We start from the raw sequence: 27479 nt of genomic DNA, 5'->3' as shown, positions 1-27479 counted from the left end.
ATATTACATCAATCACATTGTACGTAACACAAATGCACCGAATAAGCGCAAAGAACACATAACAGGTATAACCAGTGAGCCAGATAAATTGTGAATCATTTTACGACCTCATCAAGCAGGGGCAGTCTGTGACGTCTTAGTAAAGGCCATGCTGCCTAAACCTCGCCATAAAATATAGAAATACGATTGTTTTAAAATTTAAAATTCAAAGATATTTCTAAATACCATTTTCTTATGAAACAAGGAATTGGAATTCCGTGTAACCATAGTTGTTTGTAGTGTCTCTTTTGACATTCACACGAGAAAATTCCAATCGGCTGAAAAGTAGGTCATTGTCTGAATTGGTTCATGAGACTCACGTTTCGGTTTGCGCAAATATTAAGTTTCAGTAGACTGTTCTTACAGTACGATAACTTTAAAATATACTGATTTCGTTGTTGATAAGCAACTGACAACTGCTCTAAGACACCTGTATGCGGTATCCTGGCATGTCATAGGGGCCTATTGCATGCTAGTTGTCATCCATTCACTGTCAACAGATTGGCCAGACAACATCAGCAAATGTATGATGTTAAGGACCGTCAGTGTTCAAATCGATTACAATTGACAATTCCTTGGGAGGATACAGCCATTCTCAGAATCACAACAATTCACTTTTTCATGTCAAGAGTTTGTCCAACAGAACGGTCCAAAATGAGTATTTATGTGCCACGTACCAAACTGCCAGTCGAGAATACACACAATAAAACCCTGAACCCTGCGTTCCGAAAGGGAAAATGGTTAAACCTTGTGGTCAAAACGCTCGCTTGTCACGCCAATGGTTCTATCAACCATTTTCTGGCGTTGTCCGCTGCGATATGGCTGGAATATTGCTATTTAAGGTAGAGTAAAATTATACTCTCTCACTCACTCACCCAAACCGGGTTGGCATTTTTCCACGAGTCAGTGCAATGACCTACTCCAGACCAGCAGTCTGTTTGCTCGACAATAGCTTGTTCCAATAAATCCGTCAGAATGAGGCGTCTCTGTTGCTATAACCAGTGTGATTAATTGCTGGTCTGTTTATAACTTCATTCAATTCCATCTGTCAACAAACAGAACTAACTGCCTCATGTAAACACAACGCTCTCGATGTGACTGAGAAGTTCCAAGACATGAGATGGGTAACAGGGGCCAATTAGTGAAGCCCCGATCTGCAGGGATCTGGTATCACAGACTCTAACCTACACATTCCAGATATAGTCTATGAAATCCTTTCTTACAAAATATAATTCACCCATCCATGTTCAATTTAAGTTAAGTTAAACAAAACTGTTTTATCATCTAGACTGGTTTTGGTTTCATAAAATACATACATTCCATAGCCATGGAGCGTGAGAAACGGGATCTCTACATGACTGCGCCTTAAACATAGGCTAGGGGATGGGTAGTCTGTCCCACCGTGCCTGAACCGCATTACATTCCCTTCCCCCCAGTTTGTCATACACACCCTGGAACAAATATATCCAAGAAGGACCATGCAAGTCTAGATAATGTGGTATGTCTAGATTTCCATGGGAAGGGCTCCTGTTCAATATATTCTATTTTTATTTTTTACTATGAACTGCTTTTTCTGGAAAATATGTTCATTTCAGAGACTAGCCGTTTGTCTACTCTTCGCCTTTTTGCAATGCTAATGCCCTTAAGGAAGCTAGTGGAGATTTCCCAGGGCTCCTTTTCAATTTAAGACGAATTATTTGTAACTATCCACATTAAATATTGAGAGACTAAGCGTTATTCTAGGAGATAGGAGGGAGGAGGTATGAACTGGTCGGTCGAGCCGGTTTGAGTACAATTATATTGGGTATGCAGCAAGGTTCATCACTGCATATAATGATATAATGACTTAGACGCAATGCGCAAAGCAATACAGTTGAGTTGAGTTGAGTTGAGTTGAGCTTTACGTCACTTCGGCATTTTTCCAGCCATATAGTGACGAGAACAAGTTTGCATTAGTAAATATTGTAAGTACATACTCGGAATGAGTTTTGTTTCAAAGACATTTATTGATTACATTGTCATTCAAAAGCACGTGTGTATACTGTGGTAATAATTTCAGTCGATGGGACTACACATTCCTGGGGCGGTGGGGTATCCTAGTGGGTAAAGCGTTCGCTCGTCACGCCAAAGGCCCACATGGGTCCAATGTGTGACGCCCATTTTTGGAGTTCCCCGCCGTGATATTGCTGGAATAATGCTAAAAGCGGCGTAAAACCATACTCCCTCACTCACATTCCTAGCCCTGTAGGTCGGGCGGGCCCTTCGCCAGGTAGTAAAACATGGCTCAGTTCCTCTATACTCACTTACTGGAACGTCGTAAAGCGGTGCTGTTAAAAACAGCGGATTTTAAAACGCTTAGACCACTTTGTAAGCTAACTGCTGTGCAGTTATTTTCCTCTTTTCAGGGTGGTAAATGCGATATGAACCTAGGATTAATTGCCGCTTTCTGAAAACTGATACTGTGATACTGCATTGGGCTGATACCGCATTCCTAACTCTGCAGGACCCTCTCAGTGATCGGGCGATCACTAGTAGTAGTAGTAGTAGTAGTAGTAGTAGTAGTAGTAGTAGTAGTAGTAGTAGTAGTAGTAGTAATTTATGCCCAGCGATAGTATGCACAGCGCGCGGCAGCGTGTCGCCGACGATAACGTGTCGTAGCTTATAAAAAGGCTACCGCTCGACGATTCAAATCATAACTCGACATCGCAGTATCAATATGCCACCATACCATATCTGTAGGTCAGAAACACGTGGTCGCCGGAACACGTCAAGTTCGCCGACATATGTCAGTATTCGTCGGAGGTAAGTGGCGAAAAGTCACACACATGCTCAAAGCACGTTCCTCATAGGTTAGACTAACCACTAGTCTCTTAATGAACCTATTTTACAGAAAAAAGGCTCTTAGTAAAAAAAAAAAAACCAAAATATAATAAAAAGGAGCCCTGACACTTTTTTCATCTTTAGAAAGCTGTGGAAATCTAGACTTGCCACATTTTCTTGACTTGCGTGGGACTTCTTGGATATAATATTGTTTGCTTCGTCTGTATGACAGACTACTCATAGATTAGAAATAAGGTTTGGTAACGCTAGACATTATTTCGACATATGAGTAACTTACAAGTAACGTGTGTGAACGTGTGTCAAGGATCGCATAACTTACGTACAACGTATGACCCGCGTATGCAGGACGTATGCGCCATACGTTGGCATGCGTCGAAGGTTTGTACATGCACACAATTTTCCGACGACCTGGCCGTACAACGACGTATACCAGCGTACTTCAGCGTGCGTTCAACTTATACAAAACTTACCCAAAAACTCACTAGTTGGACGGCAGCGTATTCGTCAGATTTTTCATACACAGACATACGCTGGCTAAATCGTCAAGGTGTGGCAGGCCCTTTACAAACAGTTATCTATCTGAATCAGCGCGTGAACAACAGAAGAACACTACATTATTGTTATCAGAATTTTAAGGAAATTTCTTTGAAATTTCCTTAAAATTCTGATAACAATAAAGTCTTGGCTAATAGAGTTTTCAGATTTAACGTCTCCCACAGAGCGCACGCAAAAGTCTCCAACCGCGCATATCAAGCTCTGTCAATCAGTCACATCCGCCAATGCTTGTTTCATCTGCTGTTTATCTATTAAAAGAACGCCATTGCTACAAGCTGTTCCTCGCTTCCCTTGTTGCCAGCGAACTTTGCCGTCAAATGATAACGCTAATACACTGCACATTATGACTAGTCGTCTGGAAAACACGTCCGCTTTGATGTTGTACTTATCGCGACTATATCTGACATTATACTATCGGTATAAAACAGATTGCATGTGTCTTGCTTTTAAAGTTTTTTGACTACCAAAAAAGTCCATTTACCTCAGCACATATCACCTTTCCGGAAATATGGAATTTTAATTTCTTTCCCACACCACGTGAGTGTAAATAGCCGTCTTAATCAAAATAGGCTTCATGATTCGATGTCGACAAGTTTTCGTGTTACTTGATCTGTCTGGTGTTTGTGAATGTCATACATTTTACATTATGCGCTTTATATACATTATAAACAAATAAATTACCACTTCAAATGATCCTTGAGTCTACCGCTCGGTTACAGTAATCTTGGCGTTTAAGAAGAAAATGGACTTTTGATAGTACTGCTGTTTGAGCGTTTGCTAGTCACGATGAAGACGGTTGTTCGAACCCGTGAAGATCCGGGCTAGGAGAGGTTTTCAGCTACTCATAGTCATCATACGAGGCGACTAAAGATAATGATCGCTGAGCTGGTTGATGCATGTCACGGTATCCCAAATGCAAAGATCGATGCTCAAGATGTCAATCTATGGATTATTTTGTAAAGACTCGACTATTCGAATAATAAACACAGAATGCGTGTAATTCCACTTGAAGACCTTGATCCAAGCTGACTGACTGTCCACCATTATACGCTCATATATCGTCACGAATGATTTCATTCAGAGTTCCTCTAAAATATTACAGTGTCATTAAAAGCTGTTAAAAAAACAATCTCCAGAAACCGTTTGAGCGGCACAGGCGAGACAGCTGTGTCAACGTGTCTCCTATCTGGGAGGTCACTTACGCTCCCTCGCCAGTCCTTGACATCGTTAATGGTTACATGCTTCTCTAATTAAATTCTAATTTGACGAAAAAAACGGTATCCTCTCATGATATCGGATCCTGATCCCCTCATGATATCGGATCCTGATGACTCACATCGCCCTCACCTACTGTCTCCATGGTGTTACCTCCAATGTTCACTAATGGTTAATCATCACTTTTCACTCAAACGTTAAAGTGTCATTAAAAGCTGTACAAAAAAACAATTTCCAGAAACCGTTTGGGCGGCACAGCCGAGATAGATGATGTGTCAAACTGTCTTCTATCTGTGAGGTCTTTTGCTCCCGTGCCAGTCCTTGACATTGTTTATGTTGACATGCTTCTCAAGCTAAAATCCTAATGTTTAAAGAAACACTATATGCGGTTATTATATCTTGTTTTGAGCGACCCCATACTGGCGTCGCCCGTCACCTATTGTCTCCATGGTAATACTGTGACTGGTGACTCACGGTTTAAGACACACGCACCTGCAAGGGTCATCTCCCTATGTCTGTTTTTTTAATAACCTATGAAGACGTCCTTTTGACCCTTTGTCCCCATGGGGATACGTTCAGTGGCTGTTGAATCACGGTTAAGCATCACCATGTTGACGTCTTTGAGACGCATTTTGTGAAGATGTATGGATAGTCAACTTCTTTATTGCAATGAGTGCGACGTTTCGGTGTAGGTACTATCCATTCAACTTGGTTTTCCTTCATCATCAAGTTGAGTCCCATCCGGGTGTGTGCTGGCGATAAGGTGCCTCTGCGAGTGTAATCGGGGACTCCTGGATGTATAAGTTTTGCATTCATAATGAATACATGTTTATTTTTATAAGATCCAGTCATCAAAGGGATGTAAAACAACACGTCTATCACAGATGTTCTTCAAAACTATATGTAACCATAAAAGTATATAATCATATTTAACAATACAACCAGCATCTGAGCGGATATCACCTTACTATAGGCCATGGTTACGTATGGTACCTTATCTGCGATTATCGGATGTAAGATCTACTCGAGGGTTTATGATCGGAAGGGGTGTCACAGATTGTTGAGTTCTGCCTTTGGTCTCAGCATCAGCCATTGTATTACCGGTGATTCCCACGTGGCTGGGAAACCAACAAAAAACGCTGTGGTATTAGCTAGTAGCAAGATCATTATAAAATTCAATTATTTCGATTAAAGGTGTATGTTTACATGACATATTTATTACAGCCTGAACACACGAAAGAGAATATGAAAAATGTATATATATTGTAAATATTTAGAGTGTTTATTGATATGTTGAAGAGCTGTTAGGGACAATTCATAATTTTTGGCTAGGGGGTGATGATAAAAAAATTATTATTTTTTTTTTCCGGGGGGGAGGGGTCACCCCATTTTGTTCGGGGGGGGCATCAAGTTTGTACACACGTACTAGGGGGAGTCAGCAATTTTGTACATAAAACAGTATGTTTACAATTATGCTTAGAAATTATGGGAAGGGAATTTTGATTTTGTACATGACATGCATGGGGGTCACTTATTTTGTACATACAGGGGCGGTGGGGTAGCCTAGTGGTTAAAGCGTTGGCTCGTCACGCCGAAGGCCCGGGTTCGATACCCCACATGGGTACAATGTGTTAAGCCCATTTCTGGTGTCCCCCGCCGTGATGTTGCTGGAATATTGCTAAAAGCGGCGTAAAACCAAACTCAGTCAGTCAGTCAGTCAGTCAGTACATACATTTTAGGGTCATTCACATTGTACATGCTTCTCCATAAAAATCATCACCTTCACCCTAGCCATAAATTATGAACGGTCCCTTAATATGGTGGTTGTTTCCGCTGTGAAAATAGAGCTTTTATCTGGTGTTCGAGAACATATTGTTCTGGATCAACAAGCAACTGCGCCATCAGCCATCTGTTAACAAAGATGTGCATGTATTGTAGTTATTTCTTAATTGACTATACTCTTTTTTATACTGAAACTGCTGTATTTCAAATTTCTTAAATGTGGCCACACTTATCCGACCCGTGAAGGTCCGGGTTAGAATGAACCTTCAGAAACCCATGCTTGTCTTCAGAGGCGACTAACGGGATGGGGTGGTCAGGCTAGCTGACTTGGTTGACACATGTCATTGGTTCCCAATTGCTCAGATCGATGCTGATGCTGTTGATCACTGGATTGTCTGGTCCAGACTCGATTATTTACAGACCGCCGCCATATAGCTGGAATATTGCTGAGTGCGGCGCAAAACTAAACTCACTCACTCAATCATACTTATCGGCAAGGTGGAGAAGAAAAAGGAGATATATTTTCTGGCTCAATGTATGCAGCAGAGAATGAACGCTTTGGTTCTTGTTCAAGGAGGCAGAAAAAGACAACATTTATAGTACACAAAGGCTATCACCGGGGGGAAGTTGGAATAAAGATCAAAGTCTCAGACCTTTGTGGTGGATATAATCAAGTAGTTTAAGGCTGCTGTTGCAAACAATTGATAATAGTCTCATAATGCTCAACTGGAGTTTCGTGTTCTGTGTGGTGAGATTAACACTGGGACAAACGAATCAATTGTCATCAGGTTTGTGGCACGCTTCCTTTCACTGCATTCACTTAGTAGAGCAACCGATGTGTTTTACATCACCTGCAACGCCTTGTATTCCCATAGAAGATACCTCAAAAGGAGTTAACTTTAGTGGACGTACGGGGATGTTCAAAGTGGGATCTAGTCAAATGGGCCGAAGGACAAAAGGGCCGAGAAGTGCCAAGTCAAATGGGCCGATGGAAAATGTCAAATGGGCCGTGAAAAAAATTAATGTCAAAAGGGCCTTATTCTTAGTCATATGGACGAAACAAACAAAAAAGTTTACAAATGTTTTTAATTTTTCATTGACATATATACAATACAACCAGAAATTATTGAGAATTTACAGATTGTAATTTTTTTAATTTTTTTCACTCATTACTCACGTATTAAATGTGAATATTAGCAGAACATAACTCCAGATTCAGAGATAGGTGAACAGTTAGTATTTTGTCAAGTCACCATAGGCAGCAATGCAGGCTTCAATGCGGCGGGGCATACTACTGATCAAAGAAGTTAGAAAGTCGTGGTCCATGCTGTCCCAATATCGGACCACCTCTTCTTTCATTTCAGCAATATTTGTCAGATTTTTCTTATTGACACTTTCCTTCATAAGTCGCCAAATATTTTCTACTCGATTTAGGTCAGGGCTATAGCTTGGCCAATCTAATAATGTCATATTTTGGGTCCGAAACCAGGCCTGTGAATGCTTTGAACGATGTTTTGGGTCGTTGTCCTGCTGGAAAATCCAAAACTTTCCATAGAACATGTGAGCAGATGGAAGTAAATGTCCCTCGAGAATATCTGTGTACCGCTCACTGTTCATATTCCCTTCAAATACACAGAGGGGCGTTGCCCCTAACACAGATATGCCACCCCACACGTTAAATTTCGGACTGTACTTTGGGCGCTGATACAAAGATTTTTCAGTTTGTTTGGTCCAGAATTTCAGTGTATTAGGAAACAGCCACACAGAACTTTCATCTGAGAAAATCACATTGTCCCAGTTAAAATTAGTTAAAATCCATTTGCAATATTTTTCAAAACACGATAAACAGTGGACAAAGGGATGCCTGTTCTACTTGAAATCACTTTAGCTGATCTGATGTTCTTGTTATAATACTCTAAAATCAACTTCCTCTTCTCTACATCATCCATACTGAGGATCACTGAAAATGTCGTCTGCTAGCAAGTAAACAAAGGGGGATGACTCTTCACAAACTAATGAAAAAGGATTAACGGAGTTGTCTCTCTTGAATGAAACCAAGCACTTGATAGCTGGTCAAGATTGTTTATACTACAAATCCAATTAATCATATTCCTAAAATTCTCAATAATTTCTGGTCATACTGATAGTGTTGTCATAGAGCAAATCATTTCAATAAGTTTCTTTAAAAACTTCATATATTCAAATGATCTATTTGTTTCAATATATGTCCAAAGTGCACCGAAATTCTATTCCCTTTGTCTATTTAATGTATTCAGCTAACATTCGGAGTATCCCCTCTGATCATAAACCCCCCTCCGGTCAGGACCCTTAATTCTCAACGCTATCAATAGATGTCAATTAACACCTCCCTACGTCGGCGGATCTTACTTATGTACATGTGCATGGGTCAGTGACCTTGCACAACGTGGCGTAATGTCCCTGTGTATAAAACCTGACTGATATGGTCATCGACCGAAGCGACCAGATCATCGACCGAAGCGGACGGACTATGCGGCTAGTCGGGGCGTCGGCCAAGGCCGTCTCCTCACCAACGACTACGTCGACGATGAAGAATCGCCGACCGACTTCTGAATGTGTGTAAGCGTCAGAGCAGGTCTCCACATCGGGAACATTGGCCACTCGGTCCCGATGTGCGTTCTGTCACGTGATTTCCACCTTATGTACCACTTCTATCATTATTCCCCAACCATAATAAACATGGCTGCTGCTGTCTTCAACTTCACACCTGACTTGTCTTCCATCTCCTGTCCACCATCCTGAACTACCATCCGAGAGCTAACTCCGTCGGACGCTCTTGGACAATACTATAGCATTAAAACATAATATCATAACAGTAATAAAATGGTAATTGCCAAGCATGTCTTTGGATTTAATGGCAGACCATATAGATTCATAATTCATAATTTAAAGCACTAAAGTATCAGTTCAATCCAGCTCTGGTATATCTGGTTCAGGTACTACACTACTTTCAGTTTCTCACAAGTTCATTCAAACACACTGGGGGCATACACTCTTGAACACATCATCAGAAGCGCAGTTGGGCTGAGTTGTCCTTCTTTATACAGCCGCCAAGCAGCGAAGATTTCCGACTGGTCAGCAGATGCAGACTTATTCACAAATCGGTGGAGCTTGCCATCACGGAGGAGTTGGGCGTGGAGTGGCAGGAGACTGGCTTCTTTGTGAAGAGCGGGATTCAACTTGTACAGGCACAATTGTTGATCTGATGCCTTTACATTCATCCGGCGATGCCAACCTAAAATTTAAAAAAATATTTGTTAAATATTATATACTGTTTGTTCGATTTGACATTTGAATATTGATTTGATTCAATTATATATATATATATATATATATATATATTATACTGAACATCATTGAAAACGCACGAGTCTAAAATTGTCCATATTTACATTATTTACATCAGGATGGATTTCAGCATGACAATGATCAATGAATACATGTATAACTAACATGAAGTCGAAGGGCATGTCCAGTTGAAAGAATGCTTTAGAAACAAATTCCTGTCCACAGTTTGACCCTCAATTCCAAAATGCATCTACATGCAGCCACGCCATGAAACAAGCGCGAATTTCATTCTGAAATCATACTGACTGACATTAAAAGCAGGTGTATGAGAACAGATTCTCATTGCTTCACTAACGATTGTGAAAAGGACAGAGATGCCGAGGTTAACACGTCACGAAAGAGAACGTGCACTAGGCATGATTCAGGTAGGCACCAGCAGCAGGGATATTGCTCGACAACTTAGACTTGGCCACTCCACCATCGTTAGGCTTCATAGACGACATCAGTAGACAGGCAGCACCCGTGACCTTCATTGACCTTGGCAACAACGTGTTACGACGCTCCATCAGGATCGCCATATTGACCTTGTCCATATCAGTGATTGAACACTGCCGATTGCCAGGACTGCTGCACTAGTTCAAGGTTTACGTGGAGGTCATCAGCGCTGACTCCATGCGACGCTGTCTACACGCTATGTGCTCCATGCTCGACGTCCTTACGTTGGACCAATTCTGACTGACAGACACCGCAATGAGCGTATACAATGTGCATGGTGTGGTAGTCACTGACGAGTCACGTCTTCATCTACGTAATGCTGACGGCCGATTACGTGTTTGGCGTAGACGTGGTGAACGTTATGCTGATGAGTGTGTGGTTCAGACAGACCTTTGGGTGGTGGGAGCGTCATGGTCTGGGGTGTAATAAATTACAATCACAGGACTGCCTTCATGTCTGTCAAGGGAGAGTTAATGTCCTTTATTACCGTGAGCAGATTCTTCAGAATCACATCGTATCTGTCTTCAATCACCACCAATGCAAGATGTACATTCTTTTCAACAGGACAACGCACGGGCACACACAACAAGACTTTCTATGCAGTATCTGGCCCAGCAACACATCCAGGTTATTCATTGGCCAGCACAGTCGCCAGATGTATCCCCCATGGTGCACTTGTGGGACGAAATTGGTCAAAGTCTTTCGCGGCGACAACAGATTCGAAACATCCGGGAACTTGAGGCTGCACTAATGCAGAAGTGGAATGTCATCCTCAAGAACTCTATTCGGACACTTATTGATTCAATGAGGAGACGTTGAACGGCATGTGTCAATGCAAATGGCGGTCACACGCGATATTGACTTTTCGATTTGACCCCACGTGTGTTTGATCCTTTCTGATTGTGGAACATTTCAATGAATGAGCGACTGTTCTATGTCAGTCGTCCATCTGTTATTATCCACTCAAAACATATCAATTCCTTACACGTGCTTTTAATAATCTGAACTTTTATGTGGTGCGTTTTCAATGATGTTCAGTATATAATTGAATCAAATCAATATTCAAATGTCAAATCGAACAAACAGTATATAATATTATTTCAATTGTATTTTAATCATTTTTCGATTTAATGACAGTTACACACATAACTTCATATTTAATTCTATATACCTTCAACATTGTTGTTGGTGTGGACTGACTTGTTGAAGACACACCAACTGACCACTGTGAAGATGGAATGATCCATCCACTGTCGCTCCATGCAGTCACAGAGATCAACCAGCTTCTGCAACGACGCCCTCATCTTCAACTGACGGAAGACCGGTCTGATGTGTGCCGCTGGAAGGAAGGCCAAAGCCATCATCTTCCTGATGAATTTGTGCACTGCGTCGTTCTCGCGATACGCTCTCTAAAAAATAATAAAAAGGAATATGATTATATGAGTATGAAAAGAATATGAAGAGAAGATGACTATGAAAAAAATAGAAACGGAACATGACTATGAAAAGAATGTGACTATATGAATATGATGAATATATGAATAAATGAATGTGATACCTGAAGTCTAAGTTCCTGGCAATGTCGCCAGATGGCTTGTGTTAGGTGGAAGACACAGACGCGTAGCTTAACATCCACGTGGCAGCTTCAAAATCCACCATTATATACTACCCATCAAAAGTTTAGACTCACTAGTGTAAATAAAGCCACTTACTTCAGGCAACTGTTCTAAACTAAATTTTGCAAATATTCCATACTGTTTAAAGGTACTGTTTACACATGAACTGATGTATTGTAAAACAAATTCGTAACGTTGAAACGGTTATTGTCATGAGTTCAATAAATGATAAAAATCAGTGAAAATTGGCGAATGCTTAACAGCACTGTACACCAAAACGCAGCTGTTCACATGCATGATATTTGCACATGTTTTTCAGTATTTTGATGCATGATCCTCGTGCATTCATCTACATAAGGTTTGCAGTTGGTTCCCCCAAGTTAGTGGAGAAATCAATCTTCGATGTAACCATATATATATACATAACATATAGTGAGTGTTTTAACTGAGTCTATACTTTGATGGGAAGTATACATCGGATTTGGGGCGGACGGGGTAGGACATGCACCCTGACATCAGCGCGCAAGAACCCTTCAGGCAGGAAGCTCTCGACAAGCTGCAATCCATATAATACACTTTAACTATTGTGTGGTATTTAGTATATTTAATTAATTAATTAACTTAATTCAAGTAATTAAACTTAATGATAGAAAAGATAATATGTAAAAAGATTACTTCAAATTCAAGATCTTTCGGATTCTTTGTCTTAAGTTTCTCTCTACACTTGTTGGCGATACGAGCCAAATATTCTGGGCCGTCTCTGCTCCCGGTTGGCAGTACTGGATCCACCATGTCGCTGGTGACATCGTCAATTGACTTGAAAAGGTCTTGTGTTGCAGCCTTCTTCACCTATAACAACAAGGTTAATTGATCTAATTAAGAATCAATTCGATTCGTGAACATCTCCAATTATCAATTAAGGAAGTTCAATTAAGAGTTCGTTAACAGTTATGGTCCAATTAACTACTAATTAAGCCTACGGAATCAATCAATAGGAAGTACTACTCACCTGATCTCTTACTTGGACTGAGACAAGTTTGCCTGCCTCTGCTGTGTGGCTGTGGGTATGTTTGCCTGGCGCTCTGTCTCATGTGGACTTGGTCTCGGCAACAGTTGCCTTACAGGGACGTTTGCTACATCTGTAGTAAATCTTATTCTGAGTGACCTCCTGAAAGATTTAATTGACTAACTTGAATATAACGTCAAAAACAATATAATCAAATATAGAAATGTTCAGGTATAGTATGGTTAATATAATATGATTAAGATGTAAGAAAACCTTTATTAAGTAGGTGAATCCGTTCCTGTCTACCAGCTTGGGTTTTGATTTCTGTGATCCGTCCGATACCAACGTGTATGGAGGATCTTCCCCCTCCCGCTCCTCCGCTAGAATCTCCTCCTTCATGGATCTGTTACGTCAATAACAATTCATGTTATTAGAATGCATAATGTTGAATATATATTAATATGATACATGCTAATTATCTTCTAATTATTAAGAATCATCATAAGGTGTAATGTAAATTATCTGCGCCTATTATTGTTATAATGTTAAATATACTTACACTTCCTAGCTGAACTTCAAGAGTGTCATCGAAAGCAACTGATGGAGCATCATTGAAGAATTCAACTGGAGAGTGAAGTTGGGAATAGCTTCAATGCTGTTGTCTTGCATAAGTGACACAAGAAATTACATTCCTCACCACTTCTGCATAAGTCAAAGTAGTCTTCACGAGTCATCCATGTGCCACAAACCCTGCGTGTCCATGACGGATATTGTAATGTATTAAATTTATATTTTTCGGCCTTTTTACTTTCAACTTTTGGCCTTGGCCCATTTGACTTTTTTCCCCGACCCTTTTGTCATTCGGTCCATGTGACTACAACCCTTTCAAAGTGATTTCATAATCAATGTCCAGTGTATAAGTTTCATCATCCGAGCTCCCCACTCACCATAGAGTATCATGAAGACAATGCTGGAAGCAAGTGCAACACCAAGTTACCCGTATGATATACTCCAATAGAAAAACACACTATTGTTTCCGACAGATTGGCCCATGGCCTACCGCCTTCATGTAACAAATTACAAAATAGAAGCTATATATCTGAAGCGAAATATCATTTCCCCGAGGCGTTTTGCAAACACTGATTAGTTGAAAAGTTATGTGCACAGTAATGCACACGGCTTCTCATGACCAGTTCCCGTCTACGTGAAGTAAGTGTCGAAGTGGTGTATAAGGCAAAGGAATTATATTTCTGGAACCAGTGCCCTCAATCACCAGATTCCCTTCCTCCACCAACACAGGGGCGCAATCTACGGCAAACAGGTTGCCAAATTTAATAGTCTTTTTATGAAAGCTATTTCTGGCTTTGTGACTGATTGACATGTTCATAAACAATAGGTTTTATAAACAGAGACTTTTCACAACCTTTGAGTTTTAATATTGATAATGTTTTCGTTTTTGTATGGATTCCTGTTTCGTATATTGACATACTGCATTTTGTTACCTGTGCTCTGTGTACGTTGTACCAGCTGTCCATCTCGTAGAAACTAGAACTTTGTTAAGCATTCGTTATTGCATCTCTTGGCTTTAGGAGATTTACGTCTGATTGCGAATCAAACTGCAATTCTCAGACTATTAAGGCTGGAGCTTTGAAGGCATATGAATGGCTTTCTGGAGCTCAGAGGCAAAAGTTTGGGTCTGCTAAGAAAAGGGACGGAACTACTATTGTTGAGCTGTTTGGGAGAAGGAAATTTTGTTTGATGGATAGTGTTCTTCTAAAGAGGTCAGTGGTGATTTGGATAGTTTGTGTTCGTTGGTACTCCTTGAGGATTTTAAACAGTGTGCGTCAGGAGACACTTGGACTTATCTTGAGGAGCAGAAAGTGGATCAATTACTACAGGTGGCTGACTACTTGCAAACACATAAGGATAGCTTTATGCAGTCTGGGTTTTCAGGCAGTAGTTCACGGGGTTATAACTGAAGGAAAGGATACTTCAACCTCTCGAGGCTTCATTTCATACACCTAAAAGTCGGGTTTCGAGTTTGCTGACAAAAGGTCAAGTTCTATGCCAGTTGTTGGTGAAGACACTTCTAGATTTTCATCGGAGTCATATCATTTCTGGGTGTGTAAAACTCATTCTTCCCCCAATGCTTTTGTCAATGTCAGGTCACAGTTTTATTTTGATTCAGCCAATAAGGAGTTTTGTAGACCATCGAAGTAATGTGTTATAAGAGTGTAAATGTTTTTCATTGGTAATTATCTTGAGGTGACAGTTTTGAAGAAAACTCCAGCTAGGGCCCACGCATGCAGCAAAAATTCTGTAAATCCCCATTGACCCTAGTATGGTGATCTACCTTCAGTTGTTGGCGATCTGGGGCGGTGGGGTAGCCTAGTGGTTAAAGCGTTGGCTCGTCACGCCGAAGACCCGGGTTCGAATCCCCACATGGGTACAATGTGTGAAGCCCATTTCTGGTGTCCCCCGCCGTGATGTTGCTGGAATATTGCTAAAAGCGGCGTAAAACCAAAACTCAGTCAGTCAGTGTTTGCGATCTATAGCATATTATGTATTGTCCATATAGTGCTATTAGTTTTTACATTCACATGCTAGTTTTAATTCGAACTGTGATAGTCTAGTCGTTTTACTGTCCCCAAGAAACAGGTTTTATAATATATGTATACATATATTATTTATAAACGTCAAATCTGTTCTCGTCACGATATGGCTGAAACATTGCCGATGTGACGTCAAATATTAACTCACTCACTCACTTGAAGCATTTACCTGAATCATGTCTTGCAATACTTTTAGATATTTTTTATGAAATTTGGAAATTTCTCCCGTATGCCATTGTTGTTCCTATACCTAACCTGGAAAGGATCATTCAGATGCATCTAAGTATCGACCGATATCATTAACTAGCTGTGTATGCAAAACTATGGAACGAATGGTAAATAATCGTTAAGTGGTATTTGGAAACAAATATACTGATTTCCAACATTTCATGCGGTTTCCATAAAAATCGAAGTACTTATTGACCATCTAGTACGTTTAAGATATTTTATTATAAATGCCTTCGTCAGAAAAACAGCATGGTGTATCTATTTTGTTATCTTGAAAATGATATGCTCGATATTTCCCACTTCTCACAAACGATTTCTGATGGTTTGGTCGGAAATTCTTCCAAGACCAGGCACGTGTCCTGCAGTGTCCCTTGCTGTAGCAATTCGGTGACGTAGGTGAAACACCCGGATGAATTGGTCCTGAGCAGGAGTGGTCACTCTTGGTCTTCCACTTTTGGTGTTATCTTGGGTCGGATCGAAGCGGCTACATCCATGCTATAATCGAGATATGGTGATGTTGTGGACGTTGAAGGGTCTTGCAACGGCACACTGGGATCCCCCTGCTTAAAAAACGCCCAATGGTGATATTTCAGTCAGTAGCATTCGATCTTTTTTTTATACCTTCGTTTACGTCGTAAATTTCGTAATGGAATGATGAATTTGGTTTGGCCTTTTAATAGTCGATGTCATGTGTCCAACACATTGCACGTGCATTACGTGGAAAACATTTTATGCATGCACTTTTCATGTATCGCTTTCATTTTCATGACAAACGTTTACAAACACTGACTGACTGAATTTAGTTTTACGCCGCTTTTAGCAATATTCCAGCAATATCACGGCGGGGGACACCAGAAATGGGCTTAACACATTGTGCCCATGTGGGGAATCGAACCCGGGTCTTCGGCGTGACGAGCCAACGCTTTAACCACTAGGCTACCCCACCGCCCTTTACAAACACAACATCCACGACATGATTAATGGGATCAAAACATAGGGATTGTTTTAATGACGATTGCTGTAAAATATATCGAAGTGAACTGCTGAAAACACCTATGCGTTTCTTTTTTTCTTCCCCTTTCTGTTTGGGAAGATCGCTAACCAGCAGTAGCTGTTGGGTCTATAGTTCTTTTATATGCAGGTGATACAGTCTTATTTGTAAATGATCATACCGCGCTTCAGAAGTCAATACAAGTATTCTGAGACTACTGTATAAAAATGAATTAATATATCTGCGACACAAATAGTTGATGTTGATAATGGAATGCTCAGAAAAATACATCCTCCTTCAAGTAGGCAACAACCAAAGGGGAACGGTTGAATTGTCTTGGCATCAAACTTTAATAAAAATAGAACATTTCTCCACACAGTTGAAAGGCTTCATTTTGTTTCCTGAAATATGCTAGAATTGATGATTTCCTAATTGATTGTCTGATTAGAGTGACTGAGTGAGTTGGACTGAGTGAGTTGGGTTTTACACCACGTTTAGCAATATTCCAGCAATATCACGGTAGGGGACACCAGAAATGGGCTTCACACATTGTATGTCTGGTTATGGGGGCTAAGGTACTCTGAAGCTTAAGCTTGCCTTTGGGTTAAAATCCTCAAGAACAACTCCATGGTGAACTTGAGAGAGTACCTTCAAATATCCAAATTTAACTAGAAACGGCCATAACAAATCATAACTTACCTGTTGAAACAGGCCATTGCCATCGAACCCTTGGAGAACATAGACTTACACATTGTGTAAATCTCTAGCTACTACCAATAAATTTGTAAATTCTTATTTTGTACATCAAATTGAGAGAAATGACATCTCTCGGTTTATATCAATTATTTGTTCGAACATAATAAGGAATAAATTTTAGTCATCTTATTATATGTGATACACATTAATCTTGCACAACCATTGGTGGTTTCCGGATATGAAATAGCATTTTCAGTGTGACTGACCCTGGTTTTCAGATTCGATAGTAATAGTAATAATAATGTAATTTTTGGAGTAAAATTGATATTTTATACTTATCCTGACTCATGCTCTTTTTGCTTGTCTTCTTCTTCTTGCGAACATAGTGGAACACTTGTATCTCCCTAATTGAAGCTCCCTTCAATTTAAAATCACTAATTAGTATTCACCACGAGTTACCTCCTTTCCACAAGCGCGGGAACGAGGGCGCCACCTCTACCCATGTGCCTCACTCTCTCCTCATATACTGAGCCCAACATTTGAATTTACAGGGAAATCCAAAGTGTTATTTGGGGAGGATGGGAGGGCTGACCTCATGAGTCAGGATAAGTATAAAATATCAATTTTACTCCAAAAATTACATATTTTTCCTTATCCTGACTCATGCTCTTTTTGCTTGTAGCATCCTACGGAACGGAGGTGGGAATATCTAATACTTTGGATTTTTAATAATTAGTGATTTGAACTGTGATGATTGTAATAACCCCTATGGGAACTTCATAAAGGCACTGAACTGATGAATTCCTGCTGCTAACTTATCAGCTGCCATATAAAAGGTTATTACCATGTACTTATTATGATAAAGTATATATAACATTAATACAATGCTTAAGACTAATAGACTTGCTTGTTAATATGCTAGTATAAACTCCTTAGAGTTTGTTAGCTAAAATACTTTAAGATATAACATAGTACTAAGCTTAAGATATGATTAAACTTAAGCTAATTATATAATAGCAAACTCTTTAGAGTTTGTTAGTTAATATACTTATATGATATAGATATAATGCTGAGCTTAAGATATGAATAAGCTTTAGCTACATATATAATAGCAAAAACCTGTAGAGTTTGTTAGCTAATATATTTTATAATATGAGTATAGTACTGTGCTTAAGCCATAATTAACTTAAGCTACATATATAATAGCCAAACTCTGTAGAGTTTGTTAGCTAATATATTTTTTATAATATGAGTATAGCACTGTGCTTAAGCTATAATTAACTTAAGCTACATATATAATAGCCAAACTCTGTAGAGTTTGTTAGCTAATATATATTTATAATATTAGTATAGTACTGAGCTTAAGATATAATTAACTTAAAGCTACATATATATAGCAAAACTCTGTAGGGTTTTGTTAGCTAATATATTTTACAATATGAGTATAGTAGTGTGCTTAAGATATAATTAACTTAAGCTACATATATAATAGCAAAACCCGTAGAGTTTGTTAGCTAATATATTTTACAATATGAGTATAGTAGTGTGCTTAAGATATAATGAACTTAAGCTACATATATAATAGCAAAACCCGTAGAGTTTGTTAGCTAATATATTTTACAATATGAGTATAGTATTGTGCTTAAGATATTATTAACTTGCTACATATATAATAGCCAAAAACTCTGTAGAGTTTATTAGCTAATATGTTTATAGTGTAACCATAGTACTAAGCTTAAGATAAGATTAGATTCTAAGCTAAAAGTATATAGCAAAAATAAACTCCTTAGAGTTTATTAACTAATATACTTTTTATGTTAAAAACATAGTACTGAGCTTAAGTTATGATGAAACTTAAGCTATATATATAATAACAAAACTCCGTCGAGTTTTGTTAGCTAATACCTTTATAATGTAAACATACTGCTTAAGATATGATGAAACTTAAGCTAATTGTATAATAGCGAAAACAACCCTTTAGAGTTTGTTAGCTATGATATAAACCTAGTATTGAGCTTATGAAGGAAAACTTAAGCTACATATATAATAGCAAGAACTCCGTAGAGTTTGTTAGCTAATACATGTTATAATGTAACCATAAAGCTTAAAATATGATGAAACTTAAGCTGAAATATATAATAGCAAAACCCTCTTTTAGAGTTTTGATAGCTAATATACCTATATGATATAAACATAGTACTGCGCTTAAGATATGAATAAGCTTAAGTTACATATATAATAGCTAAAACTCTGTAGAGTTTGTTAGCTAATACATGTTATAATATAACCATATTGCTTAGAAATATGATGATACTTAAGCCAAATAGCAAAAAACTCTTTAGAGTTTGTTAGCTAATCTACTTATATGATATAAACATAGTACTAAGCTTAAGATATGAATAAGCTTAAGCTACCTATATAATAGCAAAACTCCTTAGAGTTTGTTAGCCAATATATTTTAATAATATGAGTATAGTACTATGCTTAAGGTATAATTAGCTTAAGTTACCTATATAATAGTAAAACTCCGTAGAGTTTGTTAGCTTAATTAACTTAAGCTATGTATAAAATAGCCAAAAACTCTGTAGAGTTTGTTAGCTAATGCATTTATCATGTAACCATAGTATTACTCTTAAGATATGAATAACTTAAGGTAAATATATATAATAACAAACTCTGTAGAGTTGTTAACTTATATATTGTATGATGTAATAATCATAGTACTGTGATGATAAAAGGAACTTAAGTAAATTATACATAGCATGAAGCTATTTAGTATTGTTATAAGATAAGTAAAAATCTGTTAGATTGACTTATCTTCCGAGGAACTGTCAGCTGTTGTGCGAGGACCATGGATCGAATTGGTGTATACCTGAGACGTCCTCGGTGGTGATATCTCTCAGATAATGGTTTGCAACCACCATATCGGATTTCCAGAAATAAACCCTCCATTATTTCAATCACATTTGTGTAGAACAATTGTAGAAGTTAGCGCTATAATATCATGAGTATTAAGCTCATGGAGGGTCGGAATAGGTCCATCCGCATATGCACGTAGTATGACAGTTCTGATCCAAATGGAGATATAGTACATGAGACTTCACTCTGCGTAAGTTGATGATAGAGGAAATAATCTGTTGCATTTTTCCTCCTGTTTGGTTTGGTGGAGATAAATTTACAGTGCTCTTGCTGGCCAACTTGATAGAATCATCGTATCATGGGGTCCAAGTATGTCATCCAGGCGTGTTCATAAACCTCACTTGTGAGGTGTTGGAGCACTATATTCATATCCCCAGGTTGGGCGTGAAATTTCCGTTTTATTCTCCAAACAGAAGTTTAGTAGGTTTACTAACCATCTAGTTGTGTTAGTCGCTTGATGAAATTCAGCTGTAGTTCTGAAACGCTGTGGATTTAGATCCACTTGTATCTTCGCCTAGGTAATTCGCCGCGGTCCTTTGACGATGTAGGTGCACAACCAGGTGTGTCTGTCCCTCGCTGAACTTTATGTAAAATCGCCTGACTGCCGATCCCTCGTCTTAACTCTGACAGGGGAGGTCTCTAACTTGAAGAAAGGCAGTCTAATCATGAATGTTCAGGTTAACTGGACTGTAATGAGGCTTGCTCGCTCACTGATATATAGTTGTCACTTGTGACGTAAGTCTTGAACTGTGAATTGAGATCGACCTCTGTGTAGGTCGCTGTCCCTCAAGGGTCCAATCAGAACAAGGCATTTTGATTCTGTATAATACCCGCTGTGATGTCACCGGTGTAGCGGAAAAACCCACCTTGAATAAATTCTTGTCGCCGCTGATATTAGCATAAACGTCGGTCTTCACCGTAGCTTCCCCGGGTTATCCGAAAGTGACCACGCGTTTCGAGGGTTAATGGTAATCGCTAATAAACCTCGGCGCCAAATATCTCGCCTGTAATTTTATGCTGGGTAGGTTATTTTCCTGGTTGTCGAAAAGTAATTTCAGTTTTGAATATAATTCCGACTTCCTTATATATATAAGGGTATAAACAACTTGCAAGTTGTGAGCTTGTAGACTGTATACATGAATGTATCGGCCATAATTGTAGAATTAACGCTGAACTTGTTGTACATATTTCTTCCTCAGAAACTTTGACGCATTAAGAGTTATACTCGCTGTAACAAGGCTGCTGTTCAATTTCGATATTGAATTGTCTGCAGATATGCGAATGGTCACGATGTAGATAATCGATCGTCCGTCCGGGATTGTATATTAGCAATTTATACGGAATAGTTGATTTCTGTGAAGATCTATGAAATGTCGCTGACTAATAATACAGCCACGCTCTGTGTTGTAAATAGCCTGAGCAATTATCTTCGCTACAGAGGGCTTATAGATTCGCATCTGGCATACAGTTGATAATCAACTTATGCGACGCCTTGAACGGACTGACGAGTAGCTATATATGACGAAAGTGGCTAGTATATGGAAACCTTGAGGAGACTTCCTCGGTGAACGCCGAGACTTCGCAAGTTCTCGGCATATCCCTTCTAGATCTTCTGGGTGAAGTAGACTTGAGTTATCTTTTAGCCTTCGCGACCATCGCTAAGGTGTCGAAGTCAAAGCCCGATTAGTATATATATATATATATAATATATATATGAGCTTTGCTTCGTGAACAGCCTCTGTGTTTAACAGGATGTGGATCGGCTAAGCTTGCCTGCAAGTAGGGTCACGCATGGATCATCTTATCATATTCAGAAGTCGTGTTACACGAAGTCTGGTGATAAGTGTCTAATTGATCGCTCTAGATCTATTTAGGCCAGCTTAACATATGTCTCTGGCATGGATTCAACAGAACCAATATAATGATTGTAGTTCTTATACTTGATATCGATGATCAACTTGTCTATGGGTTGATCTTCTCGGAGACTTGTGAGGGGAACGCTTGATAGTTTCGCAAGCTCTTGTATACCCCTCGATGTCCTTCTAGATGATGATGATCTGGATTCAGATTCGCTTGATTTTCCCTCAGAGGTCGACGCGCTGCCCTGGGTGTGCGACGTCCTGCGCTGGAGTGTTGGTAATGATGGGACCCTCAGGACGATCATCGCGATATCTGGCGCTGGTACATCAGGCTGCATGCTGATCTGAGCCGACATCGGGTCAATCTTTGATGTACATCTGGTATGATGACCGGCTGATCATCAAACAGGCCCAAACTGGCGATGGGAACGGTCTCGGCTGTTGAGATGTGGTAGAAAACCCTCTAGTCTTCTGCTGCGACGATGGGATGTCTGGGGAAGCAGGATGCTTCTTGGAGATGGCGGACTACGCCCCACACCTCTCCACCACTCTAGCGAACACCACAATCGGGAGGGAGTCGGCCAACAGCAGTAGACTGGCGAGGGTTCAGGTGTATCAGTCATACTAGAGTCTGCATACGCTGACCTATCTGCTGTGCGTGCCAAACGCAGTAAATATTAATAAAAAGGTAGAATTGGATAAATTAGTACCGCAACTGCAATGTGAATATAATAAACATGGCTACCGCACATCATATTAAAGGCGGATCAGCAGCAGCATAAAACCAAAAAACGTAATCTGCAATAGTACAGAATTTTCATCAACGTAATCCACTGAAACAAACACGGGCGCCCGTGAATAAACTGTAGAAAAAACGACTAAATATCAATATATAATCGTTGAAGGATACTAGCTAAACCTCTATAGATGTCTATACATAATAATAGTCGCAAGAAGAAGAAGACAAGCAAAAGAGCATGAGTCAGGATAAGTAATAATAATAATAATAGTCCGCTTATATGGCGCTCATATCCAGGCACATTGTCTGCTCACGGTGCTATGTACATTACTATCCCCGGTCATAAAACACTATCCTACTTTCCGATACTTTTTCAACTCCCTGGGGATCATGCTGCCATGCTGTCTGTTAGGCACAATGAACAAAACACACACTGCCAGAACATCTTCAGGGGTACCCATTTTACAGCTGGGTGAACTGAGACAATGTGGATCCAAGTATCTTGTCCAAGCATACTACCCAAATGTGCTCACCCTGGAACCCGAACCTAAATGCCTCCACCGGGGATCGAACCCAGGCCTTCAGCATGATAGCCAGACGCCTTACCACTGCACTATAGCGCTCCACTAGACTAAGATTAAGACTGACTGACTGAGTTTGGTTTTACGCCGCTTTTAGCAATATTCCAGCAACATCACGGCGGGGGACACCAGAAATGGGCTTCACACATTGTACCCATGTGGGGATTCGAACCCGGATCTTCGGCGTGACGAGCCAACGCTTTAACCACTAGGCTACCCCACCGTCCCTCTAAGATTAAGAAAACAAACAAAACACAAAGAACATTTGGCATTTCTTGTCAGAACAATATACAACAGGCATGAGAACATATATTTGGCAGGTCACTCAATGATATCATTTAACAATAAAGCCACACATGCAAAATAATATATATGTCTCAACACTAAGTTCACCACTCTTCATCATGTTAAAAACCTTCAAAGTTCATGACTCATTTCAATCTTTATTTGCTCAAAATTGCAAAACCATAAAAAATACAACATGTAATAGATTCCTGTTCGCTGCATTGATGAACTGATGAACTGTGTTACCCACAGACATCCGCTCTAACACCATTGAAAATGCAGGCAGGACGGGAATGACTAGTTAATAGGAAGCAGTGTTTGGTATACATTAGCAAACTAACAAACATTATTCAATGAAATCATAGATTGTAGCACAGTGTGGTACCGAATCAAAGAGTCACAATTCCTCATCCATACCGGGACTTCCAGGAGTGCCTGATTTCGGTAGGCAAATCATCTTTTCTGCTACCTGAGACGAGGGCATCTCGTGTATTGCCAGCGTGGTTACAGCTGCACCACAAGCAACAAGTGCACCTCCAGCCGTGAACGCACAGTGATGAGCCTGATCAGTCTCCCCCTGCAAGAACAGTGAATGAGTGAGTGAGATGGGTTTAAAGCTTTTTTAAAGGTATATGGTGATGTGACCTGTGAAGATCCGGGTTAGAATGGGTCTTCAGTTACCCATGCTTGCTGAAAGTGGCAACCAACGGGATCGGGTGGTCAGGCTTGGCGACTTGGTTAGCACAGGTTAGTATATCCCAATTGTGTAGACGATGCTCATGATGTTGATCACTGGATTGTCTGGTACAGACTTGATTATTTAGAGACTGACGTCATATAGCTGGAATATTGCTGAGTGCGCCATTAAACAACGAAACAACCAACATTGTGGTGTGTCAGCTTTATGTGAGAGGAAAGCTAGAAATGATGAAGATTTCACCACTTTTGTGAAACCCACAAGCATGGTATGGTGCTCCAAACCTAGAACCACAAACCAGGCTTCAGATCCACAAACCTTGGTTTCAGGCATGAATCGCATGACCAAGGCACATTAATCTTGCACAGTGAATGTGGCACCTATGAAAACTGGGCCACATGAATGAGTAATTAGACTTTGAACTTTGAACACATTTAGTGATAGCACTTCGGATGCTTTATTTGTTATCTCAAATGGTGACTATTGGAGAAATACTGATGTCGATGGTTGACATTACCCACTTGCTGAAACAATGGTTTGACGTTGTCAGACCAAGGAACATAATCAAAGAGAATGTGAGACTGAAAACCATAACAAGCAGCCGATACTGGCACCATTCTGGAATATACTTTTCGAAACACATTTGACCGCTTACAGACCTGTAAGATGAGAAGAACTGACCCAGTAAGTTAACTGAAGAGAGTTCATGACAATATCTAAAAAATAATAAATCATCGAAATATGTTCTTGAAATTGGCTCTGTCATTATCTTATCCTGTCTTTTTTAAACAGGAACAGAAATATATTCTAATTTATTTAAAAGATCTGAAAATGGCTTATTTGCTTCAGCACCAGTGCTATTGGTTGTTCTTAATCCATGTACCACTTATCATTCAATAACACGCTGTTGTTGATGTTAATCCGATGTTTCTCACAATATACTAATTATATATGAGTCATTCTCAAAATCTGTGCATATTTCCTGTAGGTAAAAATTGTACATTTGTTTGCTTGTTTTTACTTTGAAATGTTGTTGATTACGTTTGTAGTATTCAGAATGTACAAAACATTGGTCTCAGTTTTTGAGGAAATAATTGTCAGCTTGACATGTACATGTGTAGAACAAACCATAATCTTTCCCATTCACTTTGAATGAATACAATTTATGTTTACATTAATGGTATTTGTCATTATTTGGGGCTTAGAATATCTCTCTGCATAACATATCTCAATACATAGAAAATATTCCATGCGTAGATATAAGAGTGAAATGTCCGTTACCACTGCCAAATTAGGGAATTGTGGTCTTTTTCACATAGTTAGAAAATATTCAAAGCTTGTATGTGATTAATGGTAACTTACTGCTTGATTTGCCAGAGTATGTAATATCCGTGATTGAAATGTTCGTTACCAGGGTATTCGAAACTACATAGCTTGTGAAGGTTGGGAAGGTTATCTCCCAAGTGACAGACACCCAAATCATCATTGTGTACTCGTCACATATCTTAATCTTGTGTGCAAAACATTTAACTTCTTTATTCCATATGAATAATATTTAGGTTCACATTTGCCTTTCACGTGGATATAAGATTTAAATGATACAGTTGCAACAGAGTCACAATTTCTAATAGCTAAGGGAATACTATTCCTCATTTTAACTGCTGATGGAATAAAAGATGATGTAGAGTTTTTAATTTACTCCCTCAGTCTTGTACATGGTTGTCTAAAGTATCGGAGTTTCTTAACGCATAGCTTGTACGGTTGCCTACTACAGGTGGGAGTAAATCCTGAAGAGTTGTTCTATTTAGTAGGAAATGCTCCAATCATTTCAGATATCGTTTTGACAATGTTTTCAATATGATGTTGCCAACTCCCGTTAGACTAGAAGGTTACACTGAAATGTTTATGAAAATCAACTGTTTTTTATATTGCAGCAATTAAAATTCAAATTACTGTCTTTTCGGCCATCTTCAAAGTAAATAATACAGCTTCGGTTTGCTCCTGTGTTTTTATTTGGACTATTCCATTATAATGTGTAGGTAACAGGTAGTAGCTAATCTGTTCATTGAACCATAAATGTTGTTGTTTTAAGGCATATGCAAACTGCCTGTCTGCGTAATGGGAGGACACCCTTTTGAAGTTTTGATACTATTTTTTAAATATCACATGACTCCTATCCCATCTGGGAAGTCAAAGAGGACGTATACCATCACCAAAGACTAAAAATTGAGAGCCATCTGAAATAGGAAGTAGTGATGTAACGAACGTTTCATTTCTAAATAAACATTGACACCATCACTTACTGTTCAGTTATTAGTCATGTTTCGGAGTTTACAAAGTAATGTCACTCTGTATTTGATGAGGCAGGCTTACAATTGGGCAATAGAAACATTACCATAACATCAATAACAACCACAAGGAACATTTCGTCCTAGTAGCAGATATTTCTGTCGCTTTGATTGGATCAATATTGAGCTACTGTCCTATTATTTCCAGAATTTTCGTTGTTAGTCTCATGTTAAACAAGAAGACAATCGTCATCAATTTCCCACAGTGTTCTGTTCCTTTATGACCACTATTCATCATTCCTACAAATAGCAATACAGAAGTTGTTAAATGAGAAACGCATGACAAGGGCCATATCTCTGAAAAGAATTGTAACATGGTTTCCATTTTCGAGCTCCATCAAGGCATTTGTGTCCTGAAAATACATATTACATTTGGTTTCCCCTTCTATAACAGTTTTTGAGAAAATCTGTCCTAATTGGGGATACCGTGCACTAAGTCAAGAAACACATGATAAGGGCCATAACTCTGTTAAGTATTTGCAACACAGTTTCCGTTTTCGAACACCATCAAGGCATTCATGTCCTGTAAATACATACCAAATTTGGTTTCCCTGTCTATAACAGTTTTTGAGAAAATCTGTCCCCATCATCTTGGACGAATGGACAGAGCTCAAACCTATATCCCCCTCCCACTTCGTGGTGGGGGAT

General features: G+C 39.3%; 1 protein-coding gene across 1 annotated transcript in view; it reads right to left on the bottom strand.

Moving 5' to 3' along the window:
- Window positions 1-23761: 23761 nt before the first annotated feature.
- LOC124257824 (WD repeat-containing protein 38-like) overlaps window positions 23762-27479 on the bottom strand; it is a 42800-nt gene continuing 39082 nt past the window's right edge. The window contains 1 exon segment of the mRNA XM_046691964.1: window positions 23762-24363. Within this exon segment, the coding sequence (XP_046547920.1) occupies window positions 24184-24363 (180 nt within the window). The 3' untranslated portion in view covers window positions 23762-24183.

Source organism: Haliotis rubra, unplaced genomic scaffold (genome assembly GCF_003918875.1).
Source record: "Haliotis rubra isolate DU_JTF1 unplaced genomic scaffold, ASM391887v1 Scf674, whole genome shotgun sequence".
Taxonomy (NCBI): Eukaryota; Metazoa; Mollusca; class Gastropoda; order Lepetellida; family Haliotidae; genus Haliotis; species Haliotis rubra.
Note: the sequence above shows the minus strand (reverse complement) of the source record. Positions and strands in the feature narration are given on the sequence as shown.